At 49.9% G+C, this 18,115-nt stretch overlaps 1 protein-coding gene across 1 annotated transcript in view; it reads left to right on the top strand.

The window, feature by feature from the left end:
• Nucleotides 1–18,115, top strand: part of Capn2 (calpain 2) — a 51,156-nt gene that overhangs the window by 7,876 nt on the left and 25,165 nt on the right. Inside the window, exons 3-4 of the mRNA XM_041635380.1 lie at nucleotides 17,267–17,385; nucleotides 17,909–18,042. Coding sequence (XP_041491314.1) covers nucleotides 17,267–17,385; nucleotides 17,909–18,042 — 253 coding nt within the window. The remainder of the gene's footprint in view (nucleotides 1–17,266; nucleotides 17,386–17,908; nucleotides 18,043–18,115) is intronic.

The following is an 18,115-nucleotide window of genomic DNA, read 5'->3' as shown; positions in this document are numbered from 1 at the left end:
TGCCTGAGCCCTGGTCTGATGCAGGTCCTGCACTCACTTTATGACCCCACCCAGGGTCTGAACCCATGGTGCTGAGCTGGGCAAGGAGTTCATTTTCTCCACTTGTGCCTCCTACCCCAAATGCATTCGGTGACCCAGTGAGCCTGCGTAAATGGCTTTCTTAGACTTGTACACGTCCCGGCGTCCGCCTACGACCTTTGCTGTGAAGTGCTTTATTCATTATTTCACCCGCTTTCTTAGAAGGCTCGACTTCCAGCCGTCCCTCAAAGGGTTCAAACTGTCTGTGTGCGCACGCACAAGCACGTGTGCGGGAGCATGTGTTCCTGCACTGAGAGGCTCCCTCCATGAGCCACCTGTACAGCAGAAGGCGGCTGGACCAGGCATGGACTCAGCAAAAAAATTCTACCCTTCCTCAAGGAAGGTTGGAAATAAAAGACCAAGCCTCAGCCAGACTGGCCCAGAGAGAGGCCAGAGGCTCTGTGACTGCTGATGGTGACCGAGCCTTTGCCCAGCAGGCCTCTGGCATCCAGTCCAGAGTGAAAGGTTCTCCCTGCTGTCCCAGCTGTTCAAACCACAGACCTGTGCTCTCTGGGCCATTGAAGTGAGTCAATTTGCCTCCACCCTCATCTGGTTCCCAGAAGAGCCACCAGGAAGTGTCTGACCTCAGGGTGCCCTTCCCTACAGCCTCCTAGTGTTTCCCTCCTCAGAGAGGCAGAGGCTGGGTGGGAAATGTGCCCCAAGGGTAGAGTTTCTGGTTTTATGCCCTCTACCACTTAATAGCCTTTATGATTTGGGGCAGGCCACTCAACTTTTGTGAGCTTTAGTCTTCCCTTCTGTAATAGTGGTACTACAAGGAGTACCCAACTTAGCAATGGTCCAACTTAGCTTTCCTCGGCTTTCCAATGCTGTGAAGAGTGCACACATTCGTCAGAGATCACACTTAATAGCATGCATCCCAGAACTCAGTCCCAAATGCTGGGGGGCGATAGCAAGCCACAGTTCCTGTCAACCATTTACTCATGAGGGGAAATATACACTGTTCAGGGGCACTGAGTTGCATTCATGAGACATTTGACATTTTGTAATAAAGTGGTCTTGTGTTGGGGGACTTTGCCCACCTGTAGGTAACGTAAGTGCTCTGAGGACATTTAAGGGAAACCAGGCTTTGTATTAATTGAATGCGCATTTGAAGAGCTTGGAATCCAAGGGTGCACATGCCATGGGGGAAGGGCGCACCCAAGTCTGGAGCACTCAGAAGATGAAAATGGGGGAGAAGGAAGCATAATGGGGCAGGCGCTCGCTCTTTGGCTTTGTGAGTTGAACTTTCAAATATTTTAAACAACTAAAAATGAAAGGTTTTAAGTCAGGAAATAAACCATTAAAGAAAATATCTCTGTATTAGCCCAGAATTGCCTGGGATTCACAATGGAGCTCGGGCAGGTCACCGACTGGAGACTAAATGCTGGGTTCGTTGTCCACTTGGTACGTTGTAGAAAAAGAGGAGGACGAATCCGCTTGTCCCAACAAAGTAGCCAACACCCATTTCCTAGCCATTGTCTTTTTAAAAAATTGCATGTGTCATTATTATTATTATCATTGTTGTTCTGTGTTTGAGATAGTGTCTTGCTGGGTATCCCAGACTGGCCTTAAACTTGAGGCAATCCTCCTCTCTCAGCCTCCTGAGCGCTGTGATTACAAATGTGCCCCAGTTTTATACTCCAGATGTTGGGATTATAAATTGTGCCACCATGCCTGGGTTTCTTACTTATCTATTTGTTTTAAAGGATTTTGCTAAGTAGCTGAGGCCTAGAATTCATATTTATCCCATCCTCAAACTCACAATGCTCTTGCTCTCAGTCTTCTGAGTGTGGAGATTACAGCAGTACCACCATGCCTGGCGTAAAATGTTAAATTTTTAATTTTTTCACTTTTATATGTATGGGTTTTTGCCCCCACCCCCGTGTGTGTGTGTGTGCATGTGCGTGTGTGTGTACCTTGTTTGTACAGTGCCCAAGAAGGCCAGGGAAGGTATTGGAGTTACATGGCTGTGAGCCACCATGTAGATGTTGCACTCAAACACATATCCTCTTGGAAAGCATCCTGTGCCCATGCTGTCTCTGACTTGCCTGAGAGCAGGTGGCCTAGAAGGCAGGTGTGGAATGAGGCAGGCTCGACCAGCTCTGTCTCAACAGAGCACTTAGCAATGATGCAAGTGTCCGGCTGCACTGCTTGTTTGGTAGCCACCAGCCACATGGCTCGCAGCACCCGAACTGTGAGGGATGCAACTGGGGAGACGAACTGTGGGTTTTGTTTTGTGAAATGCATTCTCATGTCGTAGCTTGGGCTGGCCTTGAATTCAAGGAGCTCCTACTGCCTCAGTTTCCCATGTACTGGGAGTATAGATGGGCACCCTCATGACTGGTGGAAGAAATGTAATTGTAGGTTTTATTTCAGTGCAACCAAAGGTGACAGTGGCAGGGGATAGTGCAGCAGAGGGCAGGGCTTCAGGGCCCGTCTCCTGTCCATCCCTTACTCTCTGGCGTGGCCTGGTCCTCACATCAGCCAAACAAAGCACACATGTCAGTCAGCATCTGAAAGCATCAGGGTGAGAGGGAGGACTTGGGCACCCAATGGTTAGAGGCTAGCCCCTGAGCTCTGTCACTTTGAACAGCGAGAGCACTCTTCCACAAAATGGTTATAACCATGTGGAGATGAAATGGGATAAGTCACAGAGGCTCGGTGTGCAAGAGGCTGAGGCTTGGCAAGGAGTTGATAAAACCTCTGGGGACGGGACAGTGTGCCCGAGGGGAGACACTCAGATGAGGCTGCTTTGCACTGCCCCTCTTTCATGCCTGGATGGGTCCAGCGGTGACCACAGTGTCAGAGAGGGTTGTGACTGAGAAGGTAGTAGTGGGGAAACTTTGAGATTCCTCTGCTCCAGCACATTAGAGTTGTGATGGCCACACTTGCTGCTGTTTCCTTCCCAGAACCAGAGGTCTACTAGTGCCACCCAGCCCGGGCTCCTGCGCCACCAGCCAGGGCTCCTGTGCCACATGCCCTGGGCTCCTGTGCCATCCGGCCTGGGCTCCTGCGCCACCAGCCAGGGCTCCTGTGCCACCCAGCCTGGGCTCCTGCGCCACCAGCCAGGGCTCCTGTGCCATCCAGCCCGGGCTCCTGCGCCACCAGCCAGGGCTCCTGTGCCATCCAGCCCGGGCTCCTGCTCCACAGGGCCCGGGCTCCTGCGCCACCAGCCAGGGCTCCTGTGCCATCCGGCCTGGGCTCCTGCGCCATCCGGCTGGGATCCTGCGCCACACGGCTAGGGCTCCTATGCCATCTGGCCAGGGCTCCTGTGCCATCCGGCTGGGATCCTGCGCCACACGGCTAGGGCTCCTATGCCATCTGGCCAGGGCTCCTGCGCCACCAGCCAGGGCTCCTGTGCCATCCGGCCTGGGCTCCTGCGCCACCCGACTGGGATCCTGCGCCACATGCCCTGGGCTCCTGTGCATGCCTCCAACACCCTGGGAATGTTAGTCATCAGTTTCCAATTGCCCATCTGTGAAATGGGAACCATGTGGACATTTGAATCCTTTTTCCTTTCTCCACACAATGTGGCATCTTGAGACCCCTGATTCTAAAGTGTTCTTGAGACCAGGACCTTGAGGGTTCCTTCATCCCTCTGAAGATGGGTGAAAAACCGGCAATAGTCCTCGTCAGGCCAACCCTCACTCTGGTATGTCTCCTACATGTTGTTACCTCAGCTCAATCCCCTTCCACTGAAAGGGGCTGCTGGTGAGCAGGAGCTTCAGAGAGCAGCAAGGACCCTCTTCTCTCCACCTCTCTCTTCTGAAGGTGTGGGAAGGAGGCAGTGAGCTGAGCAGTGAGCTGGGAAAGGGGGGGTTGGGCTGCCTGATGGGAAGAGGCATGGGGTAGAGGACAATGGGAAGGCAGACAAGAGGATGAGGAATCACGCTGCCTGGGTACCAGGAGAAAAAAAAATCCTACATCAGATAGTGACTGTGGGAGTGGCCCAGGATGGTTGGGGCTGCAGGGAACAAGGTAAAGGAAACCTGGGGCAGGTATGTTCTCCTGTCCCAGGACAACTGAGGAAGGAAGGGGCTTTGCAGCTCTCTGGTGACCAGACAGACATCAGAGTATGAAAATGTGGCAAAAGTCCTGTACTTTTGTGGATGCCCAAAAATGTGAGCCTATTTCCATCTTGTCCCTCCCACTCCCTTCAGGGCCTTCCCACAGCAGGAGAGAGAAAGACAGGGGGAATGAATGGATTGGGGGTCTTTGGCACAAGAGACTGGAGACCTGATGTTGATGAGGAGGGGCTGGGTAGAGTTCAGGCTTCCTCCCTCCCCAAGTTTAGTGGAAATGACAGGATTGCACATGCGTGGGGAACTCCCATTTGGGGAAGCCTTTTCTGGCCTGCTGCCAGGCTGTGGAATGAGTAACAGGAGGGAAGGCCCAGAGTGACTTATCATCACCTTGTTACAGGCCTGACTCTGGGCTGGGGTGTTTCCTCTAAAGCAGCGGTTCTCACATCAGATATCCCGCGAATCATATATTTACATTACGATTCATAACAGTAGCAAAATTACATTTGTGAACTAGAAACAAAATAATTTTATGGTTGGGGGCCACCACAACATGAATTAATGGGTCGCAGCATTAGGAAGTTGAGAACCACTGCTTTAGAGAAACCCACAAGCCAGTTCCAGAAGGACCTTACAGTGACTCATTGGTCCTTCCTTCTCATTGCTCCTGAAGTTGAGCTATCTGAGAACTGAGGTCCCCTCCCTGTCTGGGCTGCCGAGGGCAGGAGAGTGGCCTGTCTCTTCCTCACAAGGTGTCAGATGGGCTGGAGACGGAAGGCAGAAGTGTAGCCAGGAGCTGCTTCATAATCTTGATCATTCATCCAGCTAGCTGTAGGCAAGCGAGGCAAGGAAAGAGGCCACCACAGGAATGAGCCACAAAACCAGCAGGACTGGAAGCAAGCTCTCTCCTGGGTGTCATTCTTGACATTTGGGACAGAGAATGTTTTCATGATTGGGAGTTCTCGCGTGTTCAGCAACATCCTGAGCCTCTACCCATCGCGTGCCACGAGCGCTCCCTCACTTGGGTTGATAAAGTGTTGTGCTGAGAATCCTCCCAGTATGGAGAGGATGAAAACGTCTCAGTTGGGTGACAGTGATGGATGGTGCCATCTCCACGCACCTCCAGCACTGCAGCAGCGTAACTGAGGGAGAGTTAAGGTTCCAGCAACATCGTAGCCAGGGCCAGCTTGCAGGGAAGTTTAGCATTGTTGGGGTATTTGAGCATGTGGGAGGGGAGTGCCAGACTTCCCGCCAGCGCTGGGAGGAGCTTCACAAAGGAGGAGGTGGGGATGACTCTTCTCTGAGTTTCTCTCAGGCCTAGCTATGGGCTTTCTCAGTTTCCACTTCTAGGTCCGTTCTAAACCTCTCATCAAGAGTGTGCAGGAACGCATCTCAGGTGCAGGTGTTGTCTGCAGAGTGGCTGGCTGTCCTGGGCATCCCAGCAGTGGCATATTTGGTGTTTATTGGTTTTCTCAACCCCTACAGACTCAGTCAGCTGGTGCTTTGGAAAGTGCTGACAAGCTGGGACAGGCTGGTGTCAGAATGTGAGAGGGGAAGGCGCCTCAGTCTCAGGCCCCAGGGGCCAGTTCAGACTCCAGACCCACTCTGGGTATCTAACCCAGTCTCTCCAGACCTGGCCTCGCACTGACCTTTTCTACCCTGGTCTGTGCCTATTCCCCATGCCTTTGGTCCTCCCCTCTCCCTGAAAGTGCTCCCACCCTCTTCTCTCTCAGTCCCAGCTCCCACTCTGCTAAGCCCACTCCACAGCCCCACTCTTCCCTGCCCAGGCCAGTGCTCACCACCATCATTGGGATCCAGCTTCCGTGGCTGTCCTTGCTGGCTGTGAGCTGGCTGGCCAAATGCCTTGGCATAGCCTAAGGCTGGATTGGGGGTAGAAGAGGGTGACACTGCCCCCCTGCTTGGATGCATGGGAGGGGAGAACAGAAGAATGACAAGAAAGTTAAGCACAAATGTAACTGGAGGTTTCTCTCTTACCCACCCGCTCCCAAATAACCACTCTGAGGCTTAATATTAATTATAAATGTTTGGTCAATGGCTCGGGCTCTTACTAACTAGCTCTCAGAACTCAAATCAACCCATTTCTATGAGTCTATGCATTTCCACGTGGCCATGTCATTACCTTGTTTTCTACAGGTCTTGCTTCCTTGACTAGCTGACATCTCCCAGACTCCACCCTTCTTCTCCTGTATCTCTGCTTAGATTTCCCACCTGACTCTATCCTGTCTTACTATAGGCCAAATCAGCTTTATTTATCAACCAATGAGAGCAACACATATTCACAACATACAGAAAGACGTCCCATGGCACACAAATTAGGAAAGTAACCATGAAAGCCTGAGGCATAGGAAGGGCTTCCAGGAGTGGTGTGGCTGACTGGGCTGTGTCTTGTTTGCCATCCCGGAGCTTAAGCACCACCTTGACTGTGTTTGAAGATTACCACCGATGGGTATCTCTTTCCCTGGCCTTGTAACTCGCTCATATGGATGGCAGGGCTCAGCTGAAGCCGTGGGTGGCCAGACCCTATCAACAGGCTATTGCCCTCAGGTGTGTCGAGGCATGTCCTGGGTCCCCTGGAGTGCTTCCCCACTCTGCCTCACTTTCCTGTTTGGGAAGGAAAGATGTTGATGGCTAAAGGAAATGAAAGAGAAAACACTCAACAGATGTTTCATCTTCCTCTTGGTAAGCCCTACAGGCAACAGCGAATATGAGTAACCCAGCCTCAGCCGTTCCCGCAGTGGTACAGGTGACTCTGGCCTGGACACTGCGCTGCCACACAGGGAGCAGACACCAGGACCACAACTCTGGAAATTTACTGCCATGGCCATGAATGAATTTAACTTTGCAGATGAGGGCCCGGAGCTTAAAGGAACCATTCAGAAGGCCTGTGCTAAGGGAGGGTCTGGACACAGCCTGTGCCAACAGGGACCTGTCTGCAGGCTTGGGTGTGCAGGGAAGGCCGTGGGTTCTAGTGGAGCTTACAGCAGCCAGAGCAACAGAAACAATGAACCTTTTCATCCAGGTAGACCAAGTGAGTCCACAAGGCTGAGGCCAAGGGATGGAAAAACCCAAACCCCAGCTATGGGAGAGCCTGGCAGCCTTGTGTTCTGTCAGGGAATCAAGCAGAGAAGGAACCCCAGAAGGGCCCAGGATTCTCAGGTCCAGGGTCCAGCTCTAGAAGGAATGAAGAGGAACTCAGTTTCCCCTGAAAAACTGTTCTGTGGAGTAGGGTGGGATGTGGGATTTTCTCTGCAGAGACTACCCTTGACCCTTAAGCAATTATACAACCGTGGCTTTCACCTCAGTGCTGACCTTGACCTCAGTGATGACCTTGACTTCCATGCTGGTCTTGAACTCCATGCTGCCCTTGACCTCAGTGCTGACCTTGACCTCCATGGTGGCTAAGGCTTGCACGTGAGGAAAGTAGACAGCAAAGTTTGTGCGCTTTTAAGTGGCAGCATCAGGACCCAGATTCAGGTTTCTGGTCCCATCTGTGTGTCTCCATCTGCCTCCGGTGGGCCTCCTGGGTCACATCTGAGGTCTTTACCCCACTTGCTTAGCTTCCTCCCCATCCAAGCTGGCCCAGTGCCTCTGCCCAGAGTGGCCACTGCCTATGATAACCATCCAAGACTCTCGGCTCATGATCTCCCGGGCAGCCCTCATGTCCACTTTGCTTGCCTCCTATTGGCAGGTGGGACCCCATGGTGCTAGGACAATGTGAGAAGGGCGGGTCACACCAGGGGAGGAAAACCCACAGGAAGTGAGAGCCTGGGCCAAGGAACAAAGTGAGCCAGCCGCAGCTCCAGGGGAGTGAGAGAGTAAAGGGCCTAGGGTGTTGAGGCTTATGGTGTCTTCTGGTGCTGGCGGGCAGGTGTGTGGAACTTGCCAGAGAAAACTAGAAAAAGAACGGGGTAGGCCAGGTCTCCGAGGGAAGAGGCACGTATTCTGCCTGCAGCCCTGGAGAGGACCCTGGAGGAACCCAGCGGTGGAAGGCAGGATTCCTCAGTGACTCCCCAAGCAAAAGATAAAGGTGCCAGGCTGGCTGTGAGGCCCTCACCCACTCCCCTGACCCTAGCGATTTCCTTTCAGTGCTGGCCCTAGACTCCAGAACCCGGCCTTCCCCACTTTCCTCAAACTGTCAGACATTTTACCTCAGAGCTTTATAATCCAAAGATTCCCTCAGCCCAAGTCTGGCCTTTCTATTTGGAGGAGGGAATCCATCTTTTATGACAGAAACAAAACCCAGTGTTAGTAGAGGTTGAACGGGAGAACACAGGCAGCCCCTGCAGCTCAGGCTGTGAAGTTTTAGTGTCTTCCCAGATGGTGTGTGACTGACTGACGAGGGGCAGCCTGGGTGACAGAATGGCATTCTGTGGACAGTGGTCACAGGCAGCTCAGTAACCTCTGGGCTAACCACGACATGCTCAGCCGTTACCAACTCCCACCCTTGGGAGGCACAGCCACGGAGACTCCCATGAGTGATAAGTGCTATAGTGACCCTGTAGTGACCCCTCTCTGACCCTTGCCCCTGCTCATGTCCAGGGTGCTGGACAGAGGCCAGTACGAGGCAGACCGGAGATGGTATGTCACGGTTGAACAGTGGCCAAGGCAGTGCTTGTTTCTATTTACTTGTGCCTTTCCATTCCCAGGGAGCACAGACAACAGTGTAAATATAGACAGTATATGAAGCAGGATAGCCTTTAAAGGGAAAGAAGCCACTGTAAAGAAAATACACTTCAGAAAAAGGCAAGAGCTCCTGAGTAAATTGGAAACATGAGGACCTTGGGAGAGTTGAAGGGGAGGAGAGAGGCAGGGAAAAATGTAGAGCTCAATAAAAATCAATTAAAAAAATATACTTCAGAGCCAGAGTATAGACACCTGTACTCTCTGCACTTTAGGGTGCTGAGGCAGGAGGATTGCTGTGAATTTGAGGCCAACATAGGCTATCAATGAGTTCCAGGCTAGCCTGAGTTACAGATTTACAGATTGAGAGCCCGTCTTAATAGAAAAAAGATAGACCCAGAAGAAAGAGGGCGCCCCAACCCAGAGGGAAGAGCATAGGTACTGGCAAAGGCTTGTGTGGCTGCAGCAGAGGGGCCTGCACTGAGGGTCTCTGGGCTCCCTGGGCAGCCTAAGCAGTCCCGTGAGAAACCCTTCTCAAAATGAAGAGTGGATGGACCTGAGGGACAACTCCTGGGGATGACCTGCACACACATGCACAGCCTCTGTTCTTGTGCAGACACATAATACACACATGTGCACACACACATGAACACATGAACACAAACACATGCACAGTGTCCTGTTCTTGTGTATGCACATAGTACACACACACATACACATGAACAGATGAACACAAACACACACATGCACAGTGTCCTGTTCTTGTGTATGCACATAGTACACACACACATACACATGAACAGATGAACACAAACACACACGTGCTCAGCCCACGCTCTTGTGTACACAGTGTCGGGTCTTGTGTTGCCCATAACACACACACATGAACAGATGAACACAAACACACACGTGCTCAGCCCACGCTCTTGTGTACACAGTGTCCTGTTCTTGTGTATGCCCATAACACACACATGAACAGATGAACACAAACACACACGTGCTCAGCCCACACTCTTGTGTATGAACATAATACACACACACACACACACCACACATACACACACTACAGGCAGAGCCTCATGTATATGCATACACGTGAACACACACAGGCATCAACAGCCTCCTGTTCGTATATATGCACACCTGAACACATGTACACACATCAATTTTTCCTTTTTTCATCAAATATATCTTCATTTTTGTAATAAGTTTGACCTTTTGCTCTTTATATCCTTAAAAAGATGTGACTTTTGGTCTAGGTCTGAATCACATTAATTTTTCATGTTTTTTGTGTTTTCATTATTTTACTTTTTGTGGCTTTTACCATATAATTCCTTTACTTTGATTTACATTTATTATTTTAGATTGAAATATTTTTTATTTATGATTTTACATTTTCATGGCTTATATTTATAATTAGATAGCCAGTCTAAGACTGTAAAAAGCTACGGAAAAACCCTGTCTCGAAAAATCAAAAAAAAAAAAAAATAAGATTGTAATAGAATCCCCCACTTCTAGAACATAAATAGGAGAGCAAATCGTATAAATGAACAGTTCATCATAGTTATGAATGTGTAAGTATGTGTAAATATAAATTTAAGTTGCATAATATGATTGTTTACATATGGACATTAAACCATTTATCATTTATCTTTTCAGAAGAGTATTTATTTGTGGGGGGCACACACAAATGTGGGGGACAGAGAACAACTTGCAGGAGTCAGCTCTCTCCTGCCACCATGCGGACTCTGGGCCGGGTTCTGGAGATCAAACCCAGGCCTTCGGGACAAAAACTTTTGCCTGCAGAGCCCTCTCCCAGGCCCGTTCTTTGGCTCATGGTTTCAGAGATTGTTTTTTAAAAGACTTATTTGTTTACTATGTATAGTGTTCTGTCTGCATGATGCCTGCGTGCCAGAAGACACAAAATCTCATTCTGGATGGTTGTGAGCTGCCGTGTGGTGGATGGGAATTGAACTCAGGACCTGTAGAGGAGCAGCAGCCAGTGCTCTTGACCTCTGAGTCATCTCTCCAGCCCCCAGTTTTAGAGATTTTAATCTGTGGTCTCTTTGTCACTTAGCTCTGTTGCTTTAGGGGGATTTGAGGTGAAAAGGCAGCGAGGCAGGGAGCATGGGGTAGGCATGCATCTGAGAGCCTGGGGAACTCTTCCCACCTAAGTTCCCAAGTGCTGGCATTACAGGGTGCACCATCACTCCAGGCCTCTCCTAGAAACTGTTTTCTGAGGGTGTCTCACACTTAATGTTCCTTATAAAGTTAGGCGTCAACTAGGTTCCAATTTTTAAAATTCATTTGCTATTTTTATTGGGATCATATTGTTTATAGACCAATTTAAGAGGAAGAGACATTTTTATGATAATGAATCTTTGCAACAGAGAATATGGGCTTCTTTTTTAAAATAGGGTAGATGATTGTCTCTGCCCCCACAGGCAGGTTCTTGAACATGTAGTTAGTAAAAACCAACAGCTCCCCATGGCTCTTCTCTGAGGCCCAACCTGCAGGTTTAGGGCCATTGCCAGAATTCTAAAACCCTGTACCATGTCACCACGAGGGAACCACCATCAGAAGAACCAGGGTAAACACGCTCTGTCTTCTGGTGTCCAGGTCCCCCACTGGCTAAACCACACCAACAGCCATAACCCTGTGTCTACTGGTCAGGGGGCTCCTAAGCAGAGAAGAGGTTAGAGGGTATAAACTAATCACAGAAGCAAGCAGAGTGTATTGACTCAATCTCTGCCCACCGCAGTCCAGCACTCAGGCTCCAGAGACAAGTGTTTCTGTGTTGAGATAAAGAGAGTAATTTAGGGACCCAAAAATAGTCCATCGGAAGTAAAACATAAACAAGCTTCGTACCTGTGTAACAACAGCAATGATTTCTAGGAGAGAAAGGAAGACAGGAGTTTGGGTAATTCAAGGTTCAATGTGAAGAGACAGACAGTCCTTCACCCAAGAGAGGGCCAAGCCCTGAGTGGGCATCTCACCCTCCCTCCCACCAGTTTCTTCCTGTCTGACTAGAGAGCAGCGCCAAAGCAATGCCCATGAGGAACACTGTGCTCGTCTTCAGCCTCTGACAGGTGAAGGTAAAACCTGTATAATTGTTTTTTTTTCTCAAGTTCCAGCCATGTGACCACCTGGTCCCTAAAGGCACCTTCTAGGGTGTTCCTGGAGCTAAAACAGATTAGTCACCTCTCTTTGTAGCCTTCTAGTTAATTTGTGATCAGACTCCTCCAAATTAGCCAGCTGGCTCATTACCTGCCCAGCCTCTAACTGCCCCAAGCAAGTTTCGCTGAGAAAGAACCGCAGGGAGGTCTCCAGCTAGAGCACCTGCCCGGATACACCAAGATTATCCAGAAGGGAGTGTTTCATAAAATGTTTTACAGAAGGTGGTTTCTGACCTTGATGGCGTGGGTTCTCTGTAAACATTCTCAGGTTACCTCTGGAGTACTGAAGTCCTAAGGCATTGTCCTTTGAACTGGCTGAACCTGGGAGTGACAGCAGCCTATTTGCAAAGCAGGGCATGAAGGATGTGTATGAAAAAGCTTAAATGAACAGACAATGGTGACAGATATTTACCATCTGGGACCGATGGGTAAGCCACAAACCCCACTGAACCTGGTTATAACCGTAAAATAGGATATGGATATTTACCCCGTGCTGTTTAGTGACTGTGAAAGGACATGATACTGTGCAAATACACACTCTTGCACAAGCCTGGCACTTGGCAAGCCTTGAGCATGTCAACAGTGCAATCATTGCATAGAGACTGATGTCAAGAAAGTGTATATGAATTGACATTCTTTAAAAAATTGGGTATTGAAGCTTCCCAATTTGTTTAAAAATATTCTGCTGATAAGGGAGAAAGAAGGAATAAAATATGAGATGGGATTTTAAGAGTTTCCACTTCATTAAAAACCAACATATTCTTCTCCTGGCCTCACTGGACTCTAGAGTTTGAAAAATTGAATGCATGACTGACTATAAGATTTATATGATGAGCTGGGTGGGTGTGGCGGGGCACATCTGTAATCCCACCACAGAGGAGTCTGGAACAGGAGGATTTTTGAGTTCTTGGCCAGCCTATACCACACAGTGAGATCTTGTTTCAACACCACCACCAACAAACCCGAAATGTCCGTCATTTGTTTCTTGCCTTGGCTGTGATCTTAGTGTCATTTTCTTGGCTCTGTAGTGTTAACCTTTCATATTGTCTTGGTGAATTGCCTCACAATGAAGAGATAAATTTTAATATTTCACAAATATGGTGGTTTGCATAATAATGGCCCCAGGGGCTCATATATTTGAATGTTCAGTCACCAGCGAATGACACTATTTGAAGGAATTAGGAGGACTAGGAGGTGTGGCCTTGTTGGAAGAAGTGTGTCACTGGGGGTAGGCTTTGAGGTTTGGGAAGCCCAAGCCAGGCCCAGTGTCACTCTCTCTCAGCGTACAGACCAGAATGTAGCTCTCAGGTACTGCCTCAGTGACATGCATGCCGCCATGCTCCCTCTCTGAAACTGTAAGGAAGCCCCCCCCCCAGTTAAACGCTTTCTTTCGTAAGAGTTGCCCTGGTCATGATGCCTTTTCACAGGGACAGAACAGTGACTAAGACAATGAATTGATGTTAGGTTATTAAAGTGCAGGGCTTACGGGCCCTGTTAGAGTGTTCTTCCTTCGTGCTAAATCTGAATTGCAGTTGAGTGTTCCTAGTGGGAACTGGGTACTCCTGATCAAAAAGAAATTACTATCATGCTATTCTGAAGCAAAACCCAAGGTTTGGCTGGGCGTGATAGCACATAGCTTTAATTACAGAACTAGAGGGGAAGAGGCAGGCAGAGATCTGGGAGGCTGAGACCAGTCTGGTCTACATTATCAAGTTCCAAGCCAGCCAGCGCTCCACAGTGAGACCTTGTCTCAAGGGAACAAAACAAAAACAACCCAGGGTTTGGGCTCAGAGAATATGTACGCGAGACCTGCTGAATGTCCACTCCATAGACCTCCTGACCTTTGTGATAAAAATAGTGATAAACATCTCATGTGGGCTATGAGATGGTCCTAAAAAATTTAGACTATTCTTTTAAAGTATTGCACAAGCGTTAGATGCCTAATCCTTGCTGTCCTGGAACTCACTCTGTAGACCAGGCAGGCCTTGAATTCACAGTGATCCACCTGCCTCTGCTTCCCCAAGTGCTGGGATTAAAAGTGTGCACCACCACCTCCTGGCGCTGCCTGTTAGTTTTTAAACAGCTGCTGGTAGGAGGAACAGAGACTTGAGGTGGAGGTGTTTGGACTGTGCCCCTTCCAGGACACGTGAGCTAAGCAGGTAGTTTAGTCTGGAGCCAGGGCTTTACCGCCCAGGGACCCTCTGGCATCATGACCTTTCAGAGGAACTGGATAGCAAATGATGAGGAAAGCGGTCCTCTCCAAAGGCAGGTTGAGAAGAGGCTAATTCCTACCTGGCTAAGCTGGAGATATGTTTCTGGGACATAAAAGAAGAGAACCAGAAGCCATAAAGCAAGACCGCTGATTTCCAGGATGTGGCCAGAGCACACAGGATTGCTGGCTAGCAATAACGTGAGATAGGTGTATGAACTTAATCTGAACTCTGATGCAGATAAATGAACTACAAACAGATACAGCGTCACCTTCCAAAGCCAGGCTCTCCTGTATTCAGTCATTGTTCCCTGAATAGCACACTGATCTGTAGTGAACACTGAGATTATAAAAACCATGGGCTGGCCCTGCACACATGCTTGTGTTTCCACGTGCATGCTGGTGTAAAAGCATTGATTGCTGGGGCTGAGGGAATCTAACGGGAGGGAAGATGATCTCATCCCTGGGCTCAGACAGTACCAGGGATGCCCTAGGCAGATGCTCAGGGTTTGATGCAACATTGCACTGGATCTGTGGAAGTTCCTGGCTCAGGTCTGACTCCTTACAGTTGGGTCCCTTTTTACACACACACACACACACACACACACACACACACACACACACACACCAACCCACCCAGGCTTTCTTCCTTCAGGTGTCGTGGATAGACTCAAATCTAAGCAGCTTGCCAGATTCCTAGAAAATTCCTAGAAAGTTAGAATCACAGGTATTGCCTGACTCCTAAAGAGGCCAAAAGAAGAGGAGGAGTGCCAGGCGATGGTGGCGCACGCCTTTAATCCCAGCACTCGGGAGGCAGAGGCAGGTGAATCTCTGTGAGTTCGAGACCAGCCTGCTCTACAGAGCTAGTTCCAGGACAGGCTCCAAAGCCACAGGGAAACCCTGTCTTGAAAAACTAAAAAAAAAAAAAGAGGAGGAGTAGGATGAAAAGGGGGCTCCTACCACCCCAGGAGCAGCTGGTGCTTGGTGAACTAATCTTCTAATGTGGAGAGTTGGAAGGAGCTTGAATGGGACAGTAGCAGACCTCAGACAACTTGGAGGTCTTTTTGATCACTGAATCCATAGGTCCATCCATGGCACCACCTAGGGTTATGTGGGGAAAGCAACCCCCAGATAGATGTCCAGTCCATCTGTACCAATCCTCTATAGCCTATAGCCAGAGCTAAATAATCACTACCAAATTTCCAAGGGACTCCATAGCTTCTGCATGTCAGAGAGTCTCCAGTTTGGGCTGTATAATGGCTTCACTGACCCAGAAGGTTCCTCTGGAAGTCCAACAGCCGATAAAGTCACATCTTTAAAACTTGGGCCTGTAGCTGTTTGACTGTGGACAGGGCACAGCGCTTCTCCGAGCCTTTTACTCTCAACTTTAACTTGGAGACAGCAGCTGCACTGCCCTCCTGGAGCTGTCGTGAAGGGTATTCGACTCTCCTAGGGCAGTGGACAACACGCAGGAAGGCCTGAGGAAGTAATGGGTCTTGCCCATTTGCCCCTAGAATGAAGCAGCAGGAACTTGCAGCCCCATGTGCCGAGTGAGGAAACGAGAAGGATCAGTTCATGGGACTGAAAAACTTCAAGCCGGGTCAGGTTCTAGGTCCAGCTTGATTCGGGGACCTGGCTTGTCCTGTATCGTTCATGTCTTCATCAGCATTGGCAGAGTTTCGGGCAGACGGCCTGTCCCTCCACGGTGGCAGGACAGTGTCAGCTCTTCAGTCCACACCCATCTTCAGAGATGGCAATGCAGAGGAGGCCACCCGCCCCTTCTATCCCAAGCTCAGTTGGGGGCCATTACACTTTGTTCCTGAGCCTGCCCCCTTGCTCCACTGCTCCTCTGGAATTGGAGACAGAGACATAGCTACTGAACCTTGGAGACAGAGCCCAGGGACGGTCTTGGTGTCACTAGGAGGGCAGCAGATGATGAGTGGAAAACTACAACATCCACAGTACTGCACCACCCACCCTATTTCAGGAGCGACACGGTTTGATTTCTTTTGGTTACGTACTGACTAATTAGGAAGGCTGTGTGCTCACTCTCCACTCACCGCCGCTGTTTGTCACAGCACATCCAGGCCTCAAGTGGACATGCCGTTGTGTCAGCAGAATCGTCTAGCTCAGGTTCCATCAGGATCTGCTCAACAGCCAACCAGAATTCAGGACCCCATAAATGTCACCAGTACGTCTAATGGGCAAACTATTCTCTGTGGTGAAAAATTTTAAGCAAATGTTCCTTTCTTAAGACTGCAGTAAACATCCTCATCCTCGTCCCTGCCCCCCCTTTGTTGCTATTTTGTACTGAGCGGTGTCCCTGTCCACCATTGTCCCTGTCCTCAAACTGTCCTGTGCTGGTGCTGGACCAGGCTGTTTGTAACTGCAGGGAATGACCGTGGAGCTTGCTACACAAAGCTCCTACATTGGGCACCAATGAGGTCTGCCTGCTTTAAATATATGTTGTCCTTTGCAAAGGATGGGCCTGAGGCTCAGAGAACCTCATCTCCTTGCCCCTGTCCCTGGCCAGTCTCTTCTGTGTCCACGTCCCAGAAGGGAGCTCTGCCCCTACACAGGAACCCTCCAAGTTAGTCTGAACTCACACATACTTCTCACGGCTGTTCCATCCACATTGCTGAATACTCCCATGGTCATGCTGCCAGCCTGCATGTCCTCCTTGTCTCCGAATCCTTCTCCTAAGAGACGTGCAGTGTCGGCCCCTTCCCATCTGCTGCTGAATTTTCTTCCTCTCATTCCAACTCCCTTGGAGAATCTCTTCTCACGGAAGCCTCTGTTGCCCAGTCAAGTCCATTCATCCATGATGATCGCAGCTCCTGTGTCAGTCACAGAGCTGGGCTCCAAGGACACAGCTCGGCCACCCCAGAGTTCCGAGTTTCGCAGAGAATGAACCTCACTTCTTGTACCCTGCCATCCACCCAACGTGGCATTTGTCCCTTGGCAGTGCCATTAAAATATCCACCCAGCCAACTGGCCTATCCCTCAGATGAGGACTATCTGAAATACTGCTCCATCTATACAAGGGTAATGGTGGTTGTCAAACCCCCAGCTGTAGGAACAAGTCTTAGCATCCTCCAGGAACTAAGATCTGACAAGAACTCTTGACTTTGTGTTCTCAGGGGACTGCTGGCTGCTGGCTGCCATCGCCTCCCTCACCTTGAATGAAGAAGTCCTGGCTCGGGTTGTGCCCCTAGACCAGAGCTTCCAGGAAAACTATGCTGGGATCTTCCACTTCCAGGTAACTGAAGAACTGACTTAGGCACCTCCTCACCCAGGCTCAAGGGCTCAAGAGTCTCCTGGTGTGGCTGGCTCCTCAGTCCCTCAGTCCCTGGTGGTTTGCGAACTCCTGAGATCAGTGTTGTTCTGCAGAGGATGCTGGGGGAGAGAGACAAGATTTTCCCAGCCTGAGAGTGGCGAGTGGGAACGACCCATGGAGGTAGATCTCGGTGTACAGGAAGTAATGTGTTCAGGAAGTAATCCACAAGTTTAAAAAAAGCTTATTATTTGAGGTTTGAGATAGAAGTTAAGAAACTTCCTCTTTTTATGATGACAAACGAGAAATGATATTTTAGAAAGAAGTACGGGTGGGTTTGGAGACACAGACAAGCTCCACCATCCTCTCTTGCTTGGTGAGGGGCGTGCCTAGCATAGGAGACTGAAGAGCATCTTGGGAACCTACAAGGGGCTGGGCGGGAGAGAGCCTGGTGAGGCTGAGGCTCAGAGTCCCAGTGCCACCCTCTCTTGTCCTTCTTGTCCTGCAGTTCTGGCAATATGGCGAATGGGTGGAGGTGGTGGTGGACGACAGGCTGCCCACTAAGGATGGGGAGCTCCTCTTTGTGCACTCCGCTGAGGGGAGCGAGTTCTGGAGCGCCCTGCTGGAGAAGGCCTATGCCAAGTAAGTAACCACGCCCTTCCCAACACCCCACCCTGCTCCGGCTGCTGGACTCCAAAACAGCAGGAGCTATTCG

The sequence above is a fragment of the Microtus oregoni genome, unplaced genomic scaffold (genome assembly GCF_018167655.1).
Source record: "Microtus oregoni isolate MIOR12 unplaced genomic scaffold, Mior012 000047F_ref0000412, whole genome shotgun sequence".
Classification (NCBI taxonomy): domain Eukaryota; kingdom Metazoa; phylum Chordata; class Mammalia; order Rodentia; family Cricetidae; genus Microtus; species Microtus oregoni.
This window is presented reverse-complemented; position numbering and strand designations above follow the sequence as displayed.